This window comes from Anser brachyrhynchus, assembly GCF_964034855.1.
Source record: "Anser brachyrhynchus genome assembly, chromosome: 14".
In the NCBI taxonomy this organism is placed as follows: domain Eukaryota; kingdom Metazoa; phylum Chordata; class Aves; order Anseriformes; family Anatidae; genus Anser; species Anser brachyrhynchus.
In genome coordinates this window covers 15,344,329-15,367,508 of record NC_137709.1, presented here as the reverse complement: position 1 = coordinate 15,367,508, position 23,180 = coordinate 15,344,329, and the positions used below count along the sequence as shown (strand labels likewise).

The 23,180-nt window shown below is 35.3% G+C and overlaps 1 protein-coding gene across 11 annotated transcripts in view; it reads right to left on the bottom strand.

The window, feature by feature from the left end:
* SLIT3 (slit guidance ligand 3) overlaps positions 1-23,180 on the bottom strand; it is a 512,565-nt gene that overhangs the window by 450,116 nt on the left and 39,269 nt on the right. For 8 of the 11 annotated variants that reach the window (XM_080555212.1, XM_080555205.1, XM_080555210.1 and 5 more), the window contains one exon: positions 6,610-6,681. The exons of 1 other annotated variant lie outside the window; for it this stretch is intronic. In XM_080555212.1, the coding sequence (XP_080411338.1) occupies positions 6,610-6,681 (72 nt within the window). Of the gene's footprint in view, positions 1-6,609; positions 6,682-12,726; positions 12,756-13,100; positions 13,220-15,737; positions 15,774-23,180 lie in introns of those variants that run through there. 2 more of the 11 variants (XM_080555213.1, XM_080555204.1) reach the window with 2 other exon arrangements.

Genomic DNA, 23,180 nt, shown 5'->3' with positions numbered 1-23,180 from the left:
CACACACAGTTCCAGAACTGAATCAGCAGTTACTCACTGCCAGAAGTTGTTGACATCACGATTTCCACGCTAACACAAAAGTCCCATTCTCTCGAGAAGCAAAAGTCATCTATCAGATTCCTGAACTTCGAAAGACAATGGGTTTGCAATTGTTAAAAAAAAAAAAAAAAAAAAAAAAAAAAGACCTCCAAAGCAAGGAAAACAAATATCGATAGCCTGCAGAAGTTCAGAAAAGATATGTTTGGCTGAGCAACATAGGATATTAAATATTCTGGAGATAAGAAATAATTCTGATGGGAATTAATGTCTAATTGGAGAAAGTGGCTAAATACTATATTTTATTGATATTTCTTCTTCTTGATATTAAGAATAAGAAGGAATTTTAGAATGCATCAGAAACTATTTACAATAGCCCTGTTAGCATAAAGTTTCTGGGCTGGACTTAGGAAGTTTACAAGGCTACTTTGGGTGTTAGTAAAATAAACTAACACAATCCTAAACTGTAAAATGCTTAAGTGGGCAATAACTGTATAATTCTATTGAATGTTATTTCTCTTACTTAATGTTATCATATGTCTACATAATATGCAACTAGAACACACTGGTAAGAGTGCTTTTAAAAAAATATACATTTAGGAAAACAGACACCCAGCAACATGTTTAAAACTACCAAATAAGTTAGTGTCAAATTTATCTTACAAATTGTGAGCCTCCTGAATTCTTTGACTGAACACCAACCAAAATAGTATGTCTCATTTTTAAAAGCATAGGAAAATATATTATTTCTAGTAAATACTGAAAATGAAAGGTAATATTTCAGTTACTCAGCTAACAGAGTAACACAGCTTATTTCCAATGCAGACTTGCACTTAATCAGCATGTGTGATATTTATTCTGGAAATGTATAAACCTTTGCCACAAACTACCTTAAATAGCTATGTAAGAGAATAACCAATCACGGAAGTTGGCAATAGGTGTCTTCTTAGCAAAAAGATGCCACTAAAACCCATAAGTAAATTCCACCAAGAGCACCCTTTCTACTCCAGTCATGTCTATTTGCCCTAGGAAGGAAAACAAGACTTTTGCTCAGTATCGTTTTGAATAACCAGTTTCACAGAAGGGAAAAAGCAACACTGAAGCCAAAGTCTTTTGAAATGTCCTCACTTATTTTATACTTTTAATTTTCTTTTTAAAAAACAAATCATATTCTTGAAAATTCAAGTTATCTTCTGCACTAATTTTAACAGGAAAAAGAATCCTTAGACTTCCCATATAAAACTGGTGTATTTATATAAAAATTGCTAAATATATTATTTGCAACCAGAGCCAAAAAGAAGATATAAAATGACTTCAGCTTGATAAATGGTGTAAATGTCATCCAGCTATCTGCAGCACAAACCTCTGACCTAATGCACATCTTTCTCAAGCAGAAGTGCACCCTGGAGACCAGCAAACACTTACTATAATTATTTACTGTCTTCTAAAAAGACCTGCTGCGATCTATGCACAGTAAAACTACAGTTATTGGATGTGGAAAAACCACAAAACCATTCTGTTACAGCCCTTGCTATTTTGTCATGGCAACACCATAACTCAAACTCATGTAATATCTAAATTGTCAGGATCCTGCTTTAATATGAAATGATAATGCAGCTGTAAGCCAAATCTGCAAGATCTCTCTTTCTAGGAAGAGAACAAAAAGAAAAATAAAGGGGACACTAAGAAAAATTATGAACTGTCCCTTTTCCAAACAGGCCCTCTGATGACATTTGTTAGATAAAAGCTTCTGAATTTGATCAGAAGGCATGATTTCATGCTTACAGCTTGCTAAGGATCAGGCTGGAAAGGAGGGTTTACAAATGACAGCTCTAGAAAATCACGAACAAATTTTTGGTGAAGCAAACATATGCATTTCCAAGCTACATTAAACATCTTAGCCATAAAAGCCCTCAAAGGAAAGCTGGAATTGGTAAAATCGAATTCACACTAGACTTGTCAAAATCATGGTTGTAAGTAACACATCAGGTTCATATTGTTGTTTCAAATTAATTGTAAACAGAACGATCATTACACATTTCTCTTATTTCAGGAAGAAAACATTTTGAAAGTAAATGGCACGCAGAAGCAATTAGATAAAACACCTTAAGTTTCATTACAAGTGACAGGGGATGACTACAGGTTAATGAAGTTCCACACATCCTCTTTCGTTCTTCTAAGAGCAGCTGATCCACAGCAAGACTCAGAGCACTTAGGAGTTATTTTCATCTGAACTAAGGAACGTTGCTTTCCTTTGGCAATTCAGGAGCTGGCTTGAGTTTTTTTGTTTGTTTTTAAATATTTAAATATCTCATCATGGACCATTAGCACACCTGGCCTTCAGTGAAAAAACAGATACAGTATGATACAGCTGTGCATACGAAAGAAACTCATGATTTCAGTACACACAAAGCTATGTTTATAAACTTCATAAGTAAATTTCACAATTTATTTTAAATATTAAAAAATACTAACCTCAGAATCAAAGCCTGTTTTTATAACTTCTATATTGCATGTTTTCATTGACTATAATTCTTTTGCACTTTTACCATGTGTATTATGTTACTTATTTTTTTCCCTCAATGGCTCAATATTAATAAATATCTGTAACTACACAACATTTTTTTCTTGTTTCCATTTCTGGAAATATTAAAAATGTCTTCTTTATGATTCAGTTTTCTCATTAAAAGTGCCTGCAGTTTGAATTATTAAATACTCAATTATTTATCCTAGATAAAACATTCAAGAAGCTGAAAGCCTAGGAAGTCAAGGTATCAGAGCAATGGCAAACATTTCCACTAGAGAATCCAATCTGAAGGGCTCATTCACCAGCTAACTAACCTAAAAGTCTCATTTAAACTAAAGCAAACAAAATCCACAAGTCTCAAAACTGTTCTTTCTAGAAGAAAAGGCTCAAAACCTTATGAGAAACTAATTTGGTGGGATGTTTCACATTCCACCTAACGTTTATTCCCCCTATAGATATTTTTTTCCTGCTTCTAATATTCACCAGATGTGACAACGAAGCCTAAGCAACGCTGTAAAAGATGCAGGATATCCTGTAGCTCAGCACTCCGGGAGAAAGATGGACAAAAAAACAAAGGTACCTAGAGTTAAGTGGTTCATTTAGAAGGCTTCTCAGATAGTATCTATTTCCTCACTCAAATTCGTTAATTACCTTAAAGATGAAATTTTAGTGAAAGCACACAGTGCCCTGACACAAGTACGCTACGGAGACAAACGAAAGCACCTGGGACAACTGGACAGCTGTCTCAAACTACACAGACTGTGCGTATGCAGAACAAGAGAAGAACATGTCACCAAACAGGTTTCTTCTCTAGATTTTCAAGCACATCACTGACAGAGAAACATAGTGATCTGTACCTCCATTTCCAGCAGCGAGACATAACATACACTGCTGATATGGAACTACATCAAGGCTACTCCTTTAGTAAACTCACAAGCACATTTCAGTCCAGCTGACAAAAGAGTGAGAGAAATCTTGGTATTTGTTTTAAAACTTTTAACTATTCCTGAAGCATTAACAGGTCTTCCTGAAACCCTCCGGCAGGCAGAATTTCTGCATATTAAAGCAGGTCTCTCACCCCATCTACACAAAAATCTACTAATGCTAATAAATATGCTTATCTTTCATGCTACTATCAAGTTATCAAACTTAAAATGTTATCTTTGTTTTTGTTTTTATATTTTTAAAAATCGAGTCTGGACTTTTATTAACACAGTTGTAGTCTGTTATGGTTCCCTGTATGCCTGCTAAAGAGAACAGCTGTAAGAATCACTGCTGATTTCATATGCATTTGCTATGTGGCCATCACTACAAGCTCCTCATTTCCACCCAATATGATCAAGTTTTTCCATGCTGGGCATAATGCATGGCAATAATTACTTCTCCACACTTGGCACCATTTGAGCTGTATTGAGCTCAACTATTAAAAACTCCATTTTGCACTTGCAAGCTTATCAGAAGCATAACCATTTAAAAAGAATAAACTAACTGGTACATAATTTACTAGTCCAGAGTTAACGTAGTTTGAAAGTATGTCTGTAAAAGCAATATACCACTATTATGGAAAAATAAAATATTAGCTACACCTTTTTATCTCCATTTTAATTATCTTATCATAAATTCCACAGGATCTGCATCACCCATGTATCATTCACTCACACATTTTTGCTTCGCTTTTTACTCCCTTTCATCACCTTCTCAGCTATGCTTTCTTCTTGAAAGGCTAGGTCAGAGCAGCTGCAGGAGAGGAATGCACGCATCATGCTTCTTCATTGATGTGATTTACCCAGAAAGCCAGTTGTGAAATAAGTAGACTGGCACTGTTATATTTAAGAGTAGTTTTAAGAGAAGTGAGAAAGAACAACTCTGAAATCTACCAGCAGTAGGAACAAAAGAGTAATACAAACCACAAAGTAATTATCTTTGATGTATACTTCTACTTTTCTTCAAAATTTATATACAGATATGTACATATATCCCAATAGGTAACAAAGTTATCATTCTTACCCCATCATTGAAAAACATAAAAGCCAACTGCATTTGGAACCATAACTGCTCACTTCGCTAAGATTTATTTTACTTAAAATATACAGTATGTATAATACTTGTATCCTCAAAAGAAAAAGCACATTTTTACTGACAAACAGTGCTACAGTGATCCATCTAAATCACTATTAAACGGTAATGAGACTTTGAATGAATGTCAGTGAATAAAGACAAATGTTTCGACAGCATCCATTGGGAGGTATTAGAGAATACAGCACTCATATTAATCAGTGTATTTAATGTAATTTTGTTACAATCTTTATATTCTAAAAGCAAAATTATTACCCTTGCTGTTAAGGACTATAATGCATCATGATTATATGATCTACTAAAAAAAAAAAAAAAACCACCACTCTGGTATTGAAAAATCTCAATTACTTTCATAAAGCTTCTTTGTGCAAGGTTCCTTAAGATAAACACACACAGGTGATCAACAACCAACCTTCCTTTGAAATCACAAGTGACCAGAAAGCTTATTTCAAACCTGTAACACTACATGTACAGTGCTACCACGCACAGAGGAAGCTACAGCATGCTCAATAGGAATTGATGTAAACTCTATAATTCTTCTTTATTTATTTTTAATCGTAAAGGCATCACCATCACTTTAGGAAATCTCCATGAAGCAAGTCTTCTATGAAATAAATACAACTAGCATCTTCTGTAGAGCAGATAATGGTATCCACAAGTACCTGCTCAAGCTTTATACTCAAGAGAAGTTTCAAGATACAGAATTTCAGAAATAAGCAAACAACGTTAGGAAACACAAACAAATCACTAAGCCCTAACAAACCCATTAAGCAAATATTTTCCAGTGCACTTAAAAGCTATGAAAAAGCTGAATTAGTCAAAAACAAGTCCTAAGATGTTTCAAGTGCATTTTGAGACCGAAGAACAGCTATGGTTCATCATTTTTTGTTTATTTATTATCTCCACAACAATGTGGTTCCTTTACTTGCACAGTACGTTTTTCACGGGCAAGTTCTGACACCAACTTCAACAGAGACTATTTTTTTTAAATATTCAACCGATTCCAAAATTAATCTTCATCATCACCATGTGTTTTGCATTTCCACAGGAAGTAAAATTTACTGTACTGCCTCACTGCTTTGTTTGGTTACATACAGAGGTATTAAAACAATTATAAAACTTCCACATGGATTGAAGCAACTTCTCAGCCATCCTACAGTAACTTTTCAATATCTCTAACCAAATCATAAATCTTATAAGAAATCTTCTACAAATGAAGTCAAGCTTAAAAAAAAAAAAGTTCAACCATACGGTATATCCTTCAAAAATACAGACTGGATCATGAGTTAAACTTTGGCAGGACTTGTTTTTGATGAGTTCAGCTTTTTCATAGCTCCCCCCCCCCCCAAAGAAAAACATGATTTGAAGCTCATGTTAGCTGGGTGTTCATGCTGGTTAGGATGCCTTCTAAACATCTAACTTTTTGTTTGTTTGTTTTTCGTTTTCTATTTCAATACAATGAGGAAATAAGGGAAGAAAAAGAATTTTTCATCTTCTTGACTGAAGAGGCAACAGCCCTAACCACACTGGTTTGCCTGGCAATGATTTGGCTTAGTTTAAAATAAATAAATAAAAAATAAATTTAAAAACTGTGTTATGTCAATATGGTAATTTTTCAATACTGAGAGTATGCAATCTCTTTAAGGACATCTAGACCATAAGGGATGAGATGTTGCCATTTTTAGTGATTTCTATATCTCTACTTAGAGAGTTGAGAATAATTCACCTTGAAGTCATCATGGCGAAGATAAGAACAACAGGACCATTTCGCAGTTTCTCTTTTCTTTCCTATTTATGCTCTATGGCATTACCAGTACACACAAAGACAACACATCACCTTAAAAACCCTTATTATCTAGAAGTTCTAATATCATAAAAATTAAAGCTCTCACCTCAGTCAAAACACACACATGCAAATCCATATAACAATAAGGAACTTACAATAGAAACATAAATCAGATTGTACTTACAATCTGGTTAACTTCTGGGTGTTCTGAAAAAGCAGCTCTGGAAGAACTTGCAATTTATTCTTGTTCAGACGCCTAAACAGTTAAATAAAAAACAAAAATTACATTGTCTTCCAATGTAAAAAGCTTATTATATTATTCATCAACACATGAAGCTCCTCTTCCTATGAACTCAGCATAGACTGCACTGTGTACGTTACTCACAGACAAGCCAAACAGACCATGCCATCTGTAGACCACCTGCCCACATTCTTGAGGTAGGGGAGTCAAGTGACAGTCACCAGAAAGTTTGAATGTTTTAATATGGATGAGTACACATTTATTTATCTTGAATTTTGCTCTAGATGCCTACTAACAGTGAATCATATGGCCCCCATATTCAGCTTTCACTGCTCTGAGAAACAGTTACCAGGATGTATCTGGATTTTCTCTTTCACTTTCTAAACATCTAGGCACAGAAAATTAAATAACCTGACCAACTGAGATTATTTCCAGATTAGCTATTATTTCTACAGTACACACACACTATATATATTTATATATATCAAGAATTTTCTTTAATTTCTGCTTTGAAAATATGCGCAGTGTTGTAGAACATATGAAAATACAGATAATCAAATCTATGGTGCTTTGAAATACTATCTTTAAAATGTTCTATAAACTGTCTGCAAGAATCTTCATGTTTTTATGTTAGTCCATTTTACTTACCTTAAAAAAAATTATACTGATGACCACAAGTTATCAATTAAAAAAAATCTATTGTGCTACAAGTTACTCCAGCCTAGTGGCTAAAAAAACAAAAACAAAAAAAACACTACAACCCCTCTCTCCTTGGTAAAATGCATAAAACAGCCCTGCAATATTGAAAAACAGATCTATTGATAAGAAACTTCTTTTCCCTCTAAGTCTTTTTCACTGACAATAAAAAGTCACTAGCTTTCAGAGTCCTAATTGATGTAACTTACGTATTGAAGTTGACCTAAACTAATTCTATACAGCTACCCTGCTCTAAATAGGAAGATACTTCTTACGTATGCTTATATATGACTGTATTTTTGCCTCCCTTCTTCTAGTCTACCTTAAATTTCACTTTGATAATGGATGCATATTTCCTAGAGTCTCGATCAAAGACACTAGAAGTTTGTAGAAACCTACTGATGTTTAGCACTCAATATCTGTTTTCCAGTTTCCTTACACACTGAGTTATCTCACTACCAGAATTCAAAATTCTTTTTGAATCGAAAAGCCTTTTCAAAGATCACACTTAGACTGTGGAGTGAGAAATGCAGAGTTTTCACATGGCTACCATATGAACATGTCTTGCGGGAAAAAAAAAGGGGGGGGGGGGGGGGGGAAGGAAATATTTGCTTCTCTTTCCGACACCTGTAATAGATCAAAGGCTGGATTTCCAACCTTGCTTACAGAGCCTAAATATTACACATTAGGCATGCTACTTGCTAGCTGAAGCAGATATTAAAATTGGTTATTTCACAGTACTTTTACCAACTACTCTATTCCATTTCTGAAATTAATGAATAAACCAGAAAATGAAACACTCAGAAAGAACATGGGAAATACTAAGCACTAGTTTGCATTTAGGAAAGTATATAGGAGCTTTTAAACTGGATTCTTTTTCCCCATGTGAAATCTCACACTTTTATATTGAATTAAGCTAGCCTTACTATTGTTTTTTTTAAGGTTGATAGTGTGCAACTTAATTAATCCTCATTAATTTCATATTTTCAGTTAAGCATGAATATATTTTAGAAAAAAATCTTAACAGGATGAAATACAATGAAAAAAGTGTGATGAATCTAGAATGCAAGCTTCCCAAAAATACTGACAATTTTCATTACATTTCTCAGTTTAACTCTCGCTCAACACTATTGCTAGCTCTTGACTAATACTAATTGTGTTGAAATTATTTAATCTATCACAATGAAAAAGACTGCCAGAGAAGTGCACAGATGCATTTCTAATGGTTATTACTCTAATAGTAATTTCAGCTCTCATCACGTATACAATTATCCTCTGTCAATCCCAAGTCATCTGACTTCTCAAAGCCACGTCCAAGGAATATATTTTTTGAATATTCTTAACTCTACTTGCAAGGATTTCAACTTGTGCTTGCAGTTTTCAGCAACAGAAACTAAGCAAAATGAGATTAAATTTCTAGAATAGGATGTGCTACACCAGCAAACACAAGAATATCTATATAGTAACAAAAATCATATTTTCAAAAGTTTGCAACCTGTGAAGTCAAATGTGATTTTTTTTCCCTTATCAATAAAATCTGGACAATCATGTATGTTAAACGATAGGTCTGTATAAGCCAACACTGCCCTAATCTGCAATGGCTGAAGGAGCAAAAACAGACAATGAAGGGGAATTGAAAGAGGATACAGAACAGATAGGGCATGCATTGGTAAACTGTCACATTCACTTGGGAAATGGTTGCAGCACTAAACAGTTTTTAAAGATGTTCATTTGTATACTTGCACTTCTCACATATGCCTAAATCATCTTCTGTCACACCTATGCAAAGTTAAGGTTACCGTGTGTTCTGATTTTCTCCCAGAATGCTCTTCTGGTATTCTCCCAGAACTGCAGGATTTTATGAAAGCCATGGAAATTTATTTATTCAAAAGCAAAATTGATGGTATTGAAGGTTAAAAGAAGAACAGATGATGGTTTTTTGAACAAGGGAAAAAAATATCTAAACGAAAAATTCCTTAGAAAATTTAAAAATATTTTTCTCCACTTGTTTTTCCGAAACCACTAAGTTCTAAGCTGCTTTTGCATGTTGTCCTCTTCCTAAGCTTTTTAAGATTACAGCCTGATAGTCTTAGTATTGATTTTACTTAAAAAGAAAAATCATATTAAGTGAGGTCCACAAAATAATTAATTAATAATCTAAAAGCTCACATTATGATCCACAGCTCACTGGCAGTAAACGTAGCATATTGGTCTAAATTTATCATAAAATTTTACCATGGTATTGTTATAAATTAAGTGTTGGTCTTTTTATACAGCAGCAGCAAGCTAGCTGAATCCTCCTGTCAAGACCAATACTACAATGCCATTGTCCTTTTGCCTCAGCTCATGCATAAGCTTAATTTTTAAAATAACCCATCAGCACGTGTTAATGCTTCTGCACTGTATGGCATGTGATACTGTCCTCAACACACTGCAAGAGTACAGCATTTCTGTCAAACAGGGCTTGCAGTTAGTAAGACAACGCGACACAAGTAACTGATTATGAAGAGAACCTGAGGTAACAACAAACATTTTCAAAGTCCATGGCTACAGATGACTTGGTTCAAGCTATGGGACTCTCCAAACACTTCCATCACTTCAAGTTGCAATTTCCACCCAAAGTCATTTTATTCATAGTTCGATTCTCAGGGGAACTCAGGGAATTACCAGGGTATTGTTTCTCTTGAACACCACCTCCTGTATGTAAATAGCTCTTAGTGCAATAGTCATCTCAGTATAAGACTGAGAGAGAGCTTGAGAGATCATTCTTAATAGAGAAGTATCAAACTGCAAAACAGGATGTTTCTAAATCCTATAAAAGAATAACAGAAGTGCTTGAAAACTATTTGATGAAAATAGCAAACGCTTTGCATGGTCATTAATAAGAGTTGTTTCCTCCGGTTTGAAAGAGAAGTGCCAAACATGAATGAAATGTAATGGAATAGTTCCTAACACACCATTGTGTGCGAGCTTGACTTTATCCTCATCTATCAGCAAGCCGTATGACAATGAAAGCAACTTCAAGCGCAGGGTGAACCAAACATTAGGAATGCCAGCACAGGGCAGGGCAAGCTCTAACATAGCTGTTCCTAAGCGGACCTTCAAAGCACGGCTGAGCACACTTTAAGGAACCAGTTGGGCAGCAGCACCTTCACAAAAAAAGAAAACAAAAGAGCAGTACAGAAATTCCCGATGTTCACCTGGGCCTTTTACCTAGAACAGTCTGTCATCACCATGTCACTGTAAATCTCAGTCCTGTCAGATGCTTAATTCTAATTATAACAGCATTTCTAATTTTGTAACAAATACGCTGGAAAACATGAAGCCATTTATTATTATGGCAAAATAAAAATGGATAGCAAAAAAAAGATTATAAAGAAAATGTGCTAAATTCTTTTTAAAAGATTTTGTGGGCACTGTTCTTGGGACTGCACTATTAACAAATGTAGGTAATTCTGTTTTTTAATCTGCTGTTCATTTAAAATAGAAATGATGTGAAGATATGATATCTGGAATTTGGATTTTAAAGCCAAGCCATTTTTGCAGCTGCGCTTTACTATCTACATCATGAGGTAATGACATGTCAGCTTTGTCAGTCTGAACAGTAGACCTGAATTAACAAAAAAATTATTAACATTTTCTGAGCAAAATTAATCAAATTCTGACTGTCACACCAACACCTTTGCATTGTTCCAAGTAAGGGCAACACATAGCACACTACAAATAAAATCTTGGATCTGTCCTCTTGTCTCATGTTAGAAACACAGCCGCCACACAACCAGCACATGGGCACATACGTGCCACCAACTGTCACCACATCCAGAGGGAGGAAGTAATCAGGGGTGCCAAGCCTGACAAGATCTGGTCCGGTTTATTTCACCTAATACTGCTGTATGAGAATGCAACTGCTCAGTCTCTGAAGTATTTTGAACTGGATGTCTTAGAGCTAATAAGACCTGAAAAGTATTCCGGGAATCCTGAGCACTGGGGAGAATGGTGTATAATCATCTAATGCCACAGAATAGATTAGCTCCAGTGCTGGACCAGAAACAACTTTGTGGATGTGCACAGCATGGAGCCCAGACTAATAAAATCTCCTGGAAGCTGAAGAACTGTGCAGAGAGGCTCTCCAGGAGTCTTACCAGCTCTGGCAATACCTGCACTGAGTCAAACCGTAAATCTGATTAAACACATGCTGACTGTATAGTCAGCAACCTCTGTACACTGCAACTCCCTCCATCATCCAAGTTACCTTAACCACTACTGCACATGGGAAATTGAACTTTGCACATATTGTTCTGTTATTCTGCTCCTCAAGTCCCCATAAAAGCCAACCAATCACCAACTTCACACAACAGTTCTCAACATGTAATCACTGGTCCTCCAGGAGTCCATACATCACCTCCAATGCATTCATCTAAGACCACCACATTAGCACAACATCCTCTCACTAGGCTCAAATGTACGTTCACCTATGTTTCTGCTGGAATATGTTTGGGGAGTTGTAAATAGTAAAGGTTAAACTTATATTTCTTTATGCAGCTGTTTGCTACAGAAGTGATCTATTGTTTCTTATGAAATGATTCTAAGGCATCAGCACTTTTATTTTTTTAATTAGAAAAAAATAGAATTTTAATTAGAGAAAAAATAATTAAAAAAAAAAAAAGGATTAGTTACTAAACTGGAAAACTCGGTCCAAGGAACAAAGTTACCTGAAGTTCAACTATGTTTGGATGTGTTTTTTTTTCCTCTTAAAATCCCTCACATACTGCCAGGCACATAAGTCATCAACTCTTCTAATCACCTTACACAGGAATACAGACTTAAGCTTTCAGTGTATGCAGTACTGGGATATTTCAGGAGCACCTATTTATATAAAATGCGTAACAATTGACATATAATAATGTTCATAGCACATGATATATACATATCTCAGTCCACCACAATAGTTTTGAATGATAGCTTTATGTAATAAAACTTCAGCCTCTTATTAGATATGCCCATGCATTTTTAATACAAGAAGAAAAACTCCTTCCTTCAGCCAGGAAGACATGTTGCTATTACTTCCTAACATATATACCTCAGGTTACTTGTTGACTTTTTCTGGATATTGCAAGAAATTATTTTCAAGGCAGATATAAAATAAGACAGGCAAGAAACAAACCAATGACAATGATAGTGTGCCTCCAAGGACATAACTAAATAAACCTTTAAAAGAAGAAACTGGTGAACTATGCTCTGAGAAAGACTCACTTACTCTTAGCAGTCTAGAAAATAAATCTACTTTTCTTACACAGAGTACTAAGTTACTTAATAATAGGCAAACAACACAATATGCTTAGAGAGAAAAGCTGCACAACCTACAAATCCGGAAACATAATGAAATAATAAAGAAATTTCAGAAAGACTTGTCTATTCTTCCCCACAGCCAGCCAGTCATCCACTGCATTGTCAGGGACCGTTTGCTGCAGCTGAAGTCACTCAAGCTTTTTACAGGTGCTGGGCTCCAAGTTGCACTCAGGCATATAACTACCAATCATTTTTAACCCTTCCTCAGCTTTTTAACTTCTTAACTGTACTTGATAGAAGCTATCTGAGCTTGTTACGCAGTCAATAATGAGATATGTCAAAGACTGTGTTACAGAGATCAGCTACAAACAGAGCTACAGTGATACACTGAGTTGTGTAGGTATATGAAAATTGAAAATGTTAGGCTTTCCTCAGAAGCAGTCACAGACCTTGTCAACACAGTCAGGCAAACAGGTATCAAAATAGGCTTATCCTCCATAAACTCTGTCTGACAGTGGCAGCAGTTTGGTGATCCTGATTCAACCATAGCTACCGAGAAGGTATCCGTCTCAGAAAACAAACAAACAAAAAAGGATAATTGGGAAGAACTCAGGTCCAACTGCTTGAGCCATCACCTGTTAATTGAAAACAGGTGTGATGCTTAAGGCGAAACAATACCAACAAGCACAAAAAAAAAAACAGTACCATGGTGGTTTTTCCCCAGCTTTCCTCCCAGAATATCATACTTAATTTTAGATAGCTTTTCAAGTTCTTAAAATAAAACTTTTCATGCTTTAAAGTCAGGTATCACGAGGCTGAAGTTTATTCCTGGCAGAAAACCTGCCTTATCTTTAAAGTTAAAAGAAAATTATATCATGCTTGTAAGCACGACATACAAATAAATTTACAAACAAATAGTGTCTTTAGTGCATTGCAACCCACTTCCATTGAGATGTAAAATGTTTGTCTCATCAGGATATGGTGCCAAGACTGAACATAAAGATACCAGAAATGACTGCTTTGCAGAGCCATAATAAAAGAATCCACAAAAATTAACTATCAAAAAGTGCAAAGGATCTGATTCTCAGATTATACATTTTAACCAAGACTATGAGAACAGAAACGCAACTGTATTGGATTTCTTGTTTTAACTTTCATAAACAGACCTCAATGTATAACAGAAAGAAAAAAATAAAGTATTTAAAAGATTAAAATATTTGGAGGCACCACGGAATGAATATATTTCAATACACCACTGTGAAATAATCCTTGTTTTATCCAAATATTTAATCCTTGTTTTATCCAAATATTTATCTGTGCAAAAGTAAGGGTAATAAGGTCACCACTGGAGCCAAAGAAGAACCTCCGTGAGGACTGAAACAGTTCAGCATACTCATATGTGACCCAAAAATGTGAGAATGGCAGGCTGTGTGTGTGTGACAATGTATTAATGACACAAAGTGAAGGCTGATTACCAACTCCAGAAAGAACTAACACTTTTTAATGCCTGAATGGCAAAATAACATGTAATTCATTGCAGGTGAAATTTAATAAACATGTAAGGAAGCAGAATTTTAAGTTGCCACACACAAAAACAGTCTCCAACCCAAAAAACACTTCTTGGGAAGTAGGCCCATGAAAACACCAACTTATTGCTGTGTCACAATTCCTAAGGCAAGCATTACAAATTTTCAGAAGACTACTAGATAACATATTCATTCTTTGTATAAATTCGTGGTGTATCCAGATATTGAAGACCAAAAACTTTTGGAATTTCCACTTCAAAAAGGATCCCATAAGGTTTGGAGAAAGATAACAAAGATGATCAGTGACAGAGCAGATTCATATTGAAATGACTCATAAGCCACAGACTTCCCACAAGGAAAACAGCTGAGTAAGGTATGGTAAGGATCTGTACAATTATGAATCAAGGGAAGGTGATAAACAGTTGTCCTCATATTTTTTAATTAAAAAAAATGCTTAGAAGTATCCAATACTGTTTATGGTAGCTTCAAAAAACAAATGGAATTAATTTTTCCATTCAACAAGCAGTTACATTGCCTAACAATTTATTTTATATCATTAGTTGTAAGTTAAGTGAGTATAAAATGACTATATAAACAACTAAGAGAAAAATAAATAATATTAATAACAAAGCCCAACTGATGATTCTCTATACCACAGGCCACTTGAGGCTTAGAGTGTTTTCTATAGAAATGTCATTTATGTGTTTGCTTTTCCTTCCATTTGTTCTTCCTTAAAGTTTCAACTGGAGACATGATACTGCCCTACTGGCACATTGGGTCTGAGCTGGTATGGCCATTATCTTCTGGCTTTTGGTACATTTTCTATTTTCTGTTCAGTTTATCAGGAAAGAATTAAAACTCAACACAAAAAATTGTGAATGTATACTAAGCATTACAAATGTAGGTTTTAAATCTCTACGTTTAAAGCACTTCTGCAAGGCAAAGTTTGCCTCTTTAGACAAACTTTGTCTGCTACACAAATTGAACCATGTTTCCAACATGAAACCTAAAAACTTTTTGAACAGCAAGAAGCCAAGTAAAGGATTCACAGTTCGAATTGCAATTGAGAGAGAGGTATGTCTGTACATGCATACCTAGGCATATGTATGTACACCCATTTATCTATGCATGTATTTCTGTGAACAGTATTTTCTTTTCATTTTGATTTACTTCAGCCAAATTTCTTCTGTCCAAACAATGGACATCCTCACATGCCTCCAAGTAAGCACTTTTGCTCCTCCTAGACATATTGGATACAGACTTCCGTTCTCAAATAATGCAAATACATAAATGTCTATACTTCACAGCTTGCTTATGTTACAAGCTGCATGTTCCTGTTTTATGATTCAGATATACTAAAGTAAACATTTACAGAATTTGTGACTTTTAAAAGTGACCCATATACATCTGTTACCCTTCAGCGTGTTTGTTTATTTGTTTTGTTTTTGGAGGGCCCACATCCAGCAACACAGTGTTTCAACAACAGGCAAACATTCTCTCCCCACTCAAGAATATTTTGGTTATATACTTAACGAGTGCCAGTTACTCCCCTAGCCTTACCTCCCTCAGCCTACTGCCCATTTGGGGGTTCCCATGTCCTAAAGGCAAGGGAAAGGAGGGAAACAATGGTAGTGTCAACGTCAATCACAGAGTATCAAGGGCCCTCAAAAAAAACAAAGGAGAAGTTATTAACTGAGAAATTCCTACCTTCCTGGCTCCAACCAGGCTAATAATATTTCTTCCTCTGTCTGAAGCTGGGATAGGAGAGAAACTTAACTATTAAGATTCCCCTGACTATTAAAAAAGAAACAGCCAGTGGAGCTTGGAAACAGAGAACGCTACCAGCCCTGAGGTAAGATAGAAAATGTTTATCAGGACCATTCTATGAAATAAACATAGAAGAAAAGACCTACACTTTACATGGGTTGTTTTTAACCTATATTATCTTTTTTTTCTTTTATTCCTTATATTAGCTTCTAGATAAATTCTGAATGAATACAGAACCTCAATCTTGATAAGACAATTTTCCAATTGTTTTCAAGCTAGAGGTCATGTTTTCTTGGAGGAGAAGGCTTCTCTGGGCTACTGACTTACCTGGATCTCTCACGCTTACAAAATCGGAAGGGTCACTTCCAGATCAGGCACTGCTGTCTCATGGAGATCCTTTCACAACTAAAGCAAACAGCAGCTACATCCAATGTAAATGAAAGGCATGATAGCGGCAATGGAAGAGAAGAAGTTGAATATGGAAACACACCTATAGAGATCAAGAAGACAGCTAACGAATACCCAGGTCTGCAACCTTTCCATCATGGAAAACAGTTTTCAATATGGAAAAATGACTATTTTAATCTGCCACTTCCACCACGCATTACAACTTTTAACTTGCTCAGTTTGCTACCATTCCAGTCTTTTTTTCAAGAAGAATCTAAAACACATCCTTCCCTATTACAAATTCTGAAGAAGGATCCAATTTCAACATTCTTTTTATTGCCATTTGCTTGTTGAATATTCTTTCATTCTCAAAACCTGTACAACCAAAGATGTCAGAAAGTTCAGAAAGAATTTCAAGGTTCAGAAGTCACAGAAATGGGTAAAAGAACATTTTAAATCTCAGAGGGCTGTGCATTCCTTATACAAAATACAATTAATTTGCAAAGTTCAAAATTAAAAGGGTCTTTGCCAGTCAGCAAAATTTTCTTGATAAACAGTGAACAAACCACTAGAAAGTTAGTGTACTGTCAATAACACACTGCCAAGATGGAGTGGAAACTCCATCCTTGAAATGGACAGAGGCCTGAGCTGCTTGCTCTAGTTGATCCTTCTTTGAGGAGGAGAGTTGGACTCTTATTAATGAGTGTGTTCTGCAGCTATCAAGTTTAATGCAATGACAATTCTTTTGATTATTTTATGTATTTAACATTCATGCACCATTATTTCTCTGTAGGTGATAAAACTTTATGTAAATCTGCAGCATCACAAAGCTGGGTTTTTATATTTACTTTCACTATCTTTATAGTGACCTCTCATTTATTTACTCACAAGGTGTACAAACATACACTTCATGTAAGTCTGAGCAGTGTCAATCAGATCATACTGCAAACAACTGTATTCAGTAGTTTGAGAAGGAGCACTTTCAGCTTCATGCTCAGAGTAAAATTGTTCTGCTGTGAACTGAGTAAAAAGCAAAGCCTTTTCTGCAAACATACAGTGAGAGGACACCCACTATCTACACAAGAAATTTCCTCCATGCTCTCTCCATAGTACCCAACAGACACTCACATCCTTCCCATGGAGAATACTGTTTGCATAAAAGCCTGATGTTAAAGAGGCAAGTGTTACTCAAATTTAGGAGATTGTGCATTTTTCCATGGCAATTTTATTTCCCATTAAGCTACTGAAATTCTGTGAAGATTGAGAATATTATCAGTAAAACATGCTTTACACAAACTGCAAATACTCAAAGTATGAGCAGAAATCACCAAGCTTACATGGCTATGGTTTCCCTCTCCTAGAAGATCTAATAGTATAAAGTTCTTATACACACCTTTGTTTGCCATTCAAAACGTCTTGCAGAATTATTTTTACTAATACCATTTTTTTGGATATTACTGAATACATTCTACTTAGAAACTGAAGCTGACACAGAAACTATGAAATAAACTGTCAGCTTTATTATTGTCTCATTGAACACAATAATTGCCTAGGTATTTTGAGTATAATTGCATATATTTTTTTAATATACCAACTACCTATTTTTAACCCATGGAAGAGTATGATACCTACTGGCCTCTGAATTACACGTCTGCTTTTCTACTGAGCATTGATGGCTTTACTGCCAAATCAAACAACTGCACATTTGTCATGAAATTAGTGGTACTCCATTCTTTTCCTCACAAGTTCAACATCTTTCTAACTTGATTCAACATCTACACACACAATGCTATCTATTCTACAATTCGTTCTCCAAAAGAAAGTCAAAATTACAGTGCTTTTGAATTTTTAAAATGGGTATTTTTTCAAGGAAGCAGTCTTGGTAGTCCAGCCTTTAACACCCATTAATTATCCAAGTAACTTTGGGTTCACTCCCCAGCTTGATCATTTATTCTATTTCACACTCAAAACATCTGGATCTCATTTTGGTAATAAACAAGCTAACGTTTTCTCCTTTGTTATTAAGAGCTCTATGGCATTGTCCTTGGAGAACAGCCTCAGGGAACATGATGCAGTTGAAGTAGTTTCTGAGAGTTACTTTAAGAGAGAATCGGTTACATCACAAGCTTGGGTGTAACCAAGAAGCAATAAAAATGAAATAATGCATAACAGCAGACTCAGACAGAAAGACAGGAGTTATTGAACTCTAAGGAGTTACTAAGTTTTCTCTTTCAAGCAGTACTGACTTAGGAAACAATAAAGTCAGAGCATGGTCAATTTCATTCAATGGTTTCATCAGAAAATCCTATCATCATCAAGAAATATGCTGTGGTCACTAATGTAACTTCTTCCTTTGCTTTGTATCAGTTCTTCCCATATGGGAAAACAGTAAAGATGCAGCTTCCACACGAAAAAAAAAAAAAAAGGAAAAAAAAAGTCACCTTCACTTTCTGTCAGCATCTTGTTATATTACTAAACTAGGAAATAAAACAAGATGATATATAACGCAATTTCAATAAGGTTGCTATGAGGAAGTCCAGTGCAACCATTTTACAAGCTTATGGTGTGAAATAAATGAATGTTATTTACATGACATGTTAGTACAGAAGCTTTTCCAAAAACTGTGAAAGATAGCACTGTATGTCGCTAAGGAATGGTTTTTTGAAAGAAAACTGTTTACAACAGTTACAAGTCTGAGATCCCTTATTACAAACATAGCAGACTGGGTGGTCCTGGTTCACATTTTCAAAGCTGTCAAAAGTAATAACCTCTACTAGTAACTTTTCATTAGACTGGAAAAGATTATCTACCCTCTATCAGAAGCAGACTACATTTCTCTTCGCATGAAGAAGCAGCATACAAACTGGTAGCAACACAACAGTTTTCAGATCTCAGTATAAGAATCACTCTTTTTCTTCAGGATCTTTTTATACGGAAAAATCTGTTATCAAGATGGAGGATAGAGCTATTGTGTAAACATTATACACAGACTTCCCCTAACTGGGAACAAACTAGTAACACAGGCAAAAATAAGTAGGAACAGGTTTAAATTTCAACATTTCACAAAGCCAACATGAATAAACAAAAAATGTCTAACACCTTTCACATATGCATTAAGGACTTCAGTCAACAATTTACATCATACAGAAAGGGACAGAAGTGTTAGTACCAACTGAACTGAAGTAAGGAATAGAGAATCTTAAGTAACAAATAACACTTACTAATGACACTGTCAACAGCAAGAAAATCCCCTAAACCCAAAAAAAGGGCAACAGTTTATGCACAGCCTCTTAACTCACTACCATATATTTATAAAAGCAATCAACTACATGCATTCAGGCTGGTAGTTTATATCTGCCTGTCCCAGCCCTTAATATATAACAATTCACATTTTAATTATCATTCAAATAAATCAAAAAAAACTTGATCAATACACTCTGAAGCAAGATGTTTCTCAGTTTCTGCTATGCTTTAAGTTTAATAGCAATGCTCTCTTATTTCAAATTTAAAAAAAAGAGAATTCACACAGAACGTTTGAATTTTTGTCTTCCAAACTCTAACACTGAATGAAGAAAAAAAAAAAGTAGTTACTTCCTAATTATTCTTCCACAGCCTATGTGAAGATAATTGGACTTCATCCAAAGAACCTAAATAATCTATTGAAATATCCCTAAACATCCACCACTGTAGACAGTCCACCAATTTCTGTGAAGCCAGTAAGATAAACACGGTGAAGCTATTTCTTACATCAGAGTGTAATCTCTCCAGGTCAGGGCTGAAACTCTATGAAGAAAGCAAAAAGTAAATTTTAGCATGAACATCTCCAAGCTGTGTTGCCCCTGCTGACAGGTCCTGAAAGTTTATATTAATCAAACTAACCATTTCCAGAAGTCAGAAATAGCTGTGAATAATTAGCAAAACTTGCAAGTAGAACTACTGTTGCAATTTTTACCAGAAGAAATAGAGCAGTGTTCCTAATTGATCTGTTTTAATAACTCAATACCAGCCCAGCTCACCACGCCTCTCCATATATAGTAAAGAATGCTTCTGTGGCAATGTGTTGCTCCTTCCTCCCTGGGGCTATATGCCAAGCAGTACTATTAAAATAGGAAGACAAACAGAATCATCTTTTGCCTGAAATCAAACTGGATGCTTAACAAAGGATACTTCTTCCAAAGCTAACAGAATGAAGACAAGGAAATAATTAAGTGGAACAAAGAACACACTGTACACTGGACATAAATTTAAGAACCAAAAACCAGCTTTTGACTGCTTTATCAAAAGCCTATGGGAATTACTTATCACAATTTATTCAAAGGACATTTTCAGCACTACCAAGCCATAAGGGGTAACCAGCCACAAAAATCTGCTATAGTTACCAAAGCTCTTATCTAAAAACTGAGAACACCCCCTTACTCTGATAATTACCTCTGATCCACTTTCATTTTCCCAGCAAGTTATCAAATGTAGGGGGTCAGTTTTTCCTGACATGCCTCATTACCTAGAGAAGTTGGCGTTTATCTTTTGTATTCCTAATGTATTGCATCACATCTATCCCACTCAATGATCAAAGACAAAAATTAAATGTATACGTAATATCCAGAACATCTGCATGAACCCTAGAACTTTCTCTTCTCCATGTGATCCTCATACTCTAACTATAGATAAAGAGGAAAATCTGGAGAAGGGATTGCCTCTAAACAACTGAACACATAACATGAACATAAAAGATAACAACAGTTAACTATAACCAATACTAATTTGTTCTGTTCTATATGGAACGCTGCAGCTTCAGGTGAGCTCCAGCTTAGTGAATATGGATAACATGGAGTTGTGCCAGAGGAAAAGCAAGACTGATGACAGAATGGCTGCAAGACCTACATATTCATATATTTTCCAAGGGGGGGGGTGGGGTGGGGGGGGGGGGAAGTTAAGTACTTTGAATTCATCATCAGCATTTCACTCACAAACAGGATTATTTAAGGGCTACGGTGCTTGACAGCAGGAAGTTCAGCCTGTAGCATTGATGGAGATTCTAAGACTGCAAGCGGTATAATCATTCAAATATGAGGAAGCTCACAGAAGTAAAACCTTTCTGATAAAATTATTAAAGCTAAACAAAGTTCATCCAAATTATTACAGACCACTGATGCAGCAGTTCTTACCCTACAGTAACACAAACCTTGAAGTATTTCCTACAGTCCCTGGAGAAATGACTTCTAAATCCCTAAGTGTTTTCCTTAAGCAAATACTCCCATAAATCTTCATCAAGAATTTTAAAAAAGTGCTAAAATCAAACAAACAAGCCACAGAAAACAATAATGTTTAAAACCTCTGATGTAATGTTAAACACTAATCATCTATTCCAACCAAATTATGGTTACACTGTAGTGGAAATGTCATGATTCCATTTGATTTTTAACCATTGCTTTCAGAAGCTTAAGAATTCTGTGGTTACAGAACCTCCTGTATACATAAATGAGACCCAAATTTGTTTTTCCATGAGTTCTTATGGGTCAGTGACCTACTATGAAAATGTTTTTGATGAAACCAGGCTCATTTATTATCATATTATTAAAATAAACCTCTCTGTTTTGCAACCCTGGTCAGATGTACTAATTCAAACCAAGCCCAATTCACTGAAGCATGCATCCTGCTTTCTTGGTAGCTGCCCTTTGCCTCTCTTGCACTTTTCCTATGTTTGGATTCCTCCTGTGCAGATCTGTTGACAGAGCTGCTAATAGCTTCCTTCAGAGAAGAGGCGTCTTTCTTTTTTTTTTTTTTCTTAAATAGATATATATTTTTTAATGTTTACAAAAGAAAAAAAAGAGGTCAGTCTCACATCCGCAATAACAACAAAAAATTTGCCTGCCCAGTAATGGCTGAGTAGCATGTAATTATGCAATTATATGCTACAGACATACATACAACACTGAAATTTGAGGATATTCGTGCCCTCTAAGACCCTACAGTATATAGTTATTGGACACAATCATTTTCCCAAATGTATATACCCAATTAAAAGATAAAACTGCAAAGGAGGCAAATCTACATTTCTTCAAAGAATAAGTGGTTTCTCATAAGATTTATCGGTTCAAAGAAATGTATTTTATTCAGTGAATAGTCCCCGCCAATAGCCCAGGGTAGGAAAGTGAAACCTGCCATATTATTTAAAAGATACCAACAGCAAAAAAGATGTTTTTCTGATGTTCAAGGAAGCACACATTACTAAACCTACCATTGATTGATAGATAGGAGCAAGTTCTGCCGAGATTTTTGCTTCTTTCCTCAATTAATCTGCAACTACTTTTTCAGTCCCAGAACTTTAAGCACAGCAATCACAGGATCTTGTGGCAAAGTGACATCTTGTCATCTTTTTGATAGGGTAGTAGGGAAGGGCAGGGCAATTTTTACTTCTCTCAAATGACCATGAGAAATCTAAATTACTTCCAAACATATAACCTGTATGCATGTCAAACACTGTTCGTGTACAGACAACTACAAATACCAATGGTTGAAATTACGCTTGACTAATTTCAAGAAAAGCTAATATAAGTTATATGCTTTAAAATTAGAAAAATATTACAAGCATCAAGATCCAAATCACAGAAGCCTCTTATCCCTGAGGTAACATCAGGGTCAGAGTACTTCACGTGGCTAAGAAATACTGTGGTTTTTCAAGTGTGCCTCCAAAAAAGCCCCAGACAAAGTTTTTTTCATGCTAAAACCTTTCTTACACTTTTTTATACTTTCCCAGTGACATTTCTAAAATTATCTGACCTTTTCAGAATGTGGTTTAAACTACTTAAATACTTTGAAATACAAATGCTGCCAGCTGTACTAAGACAC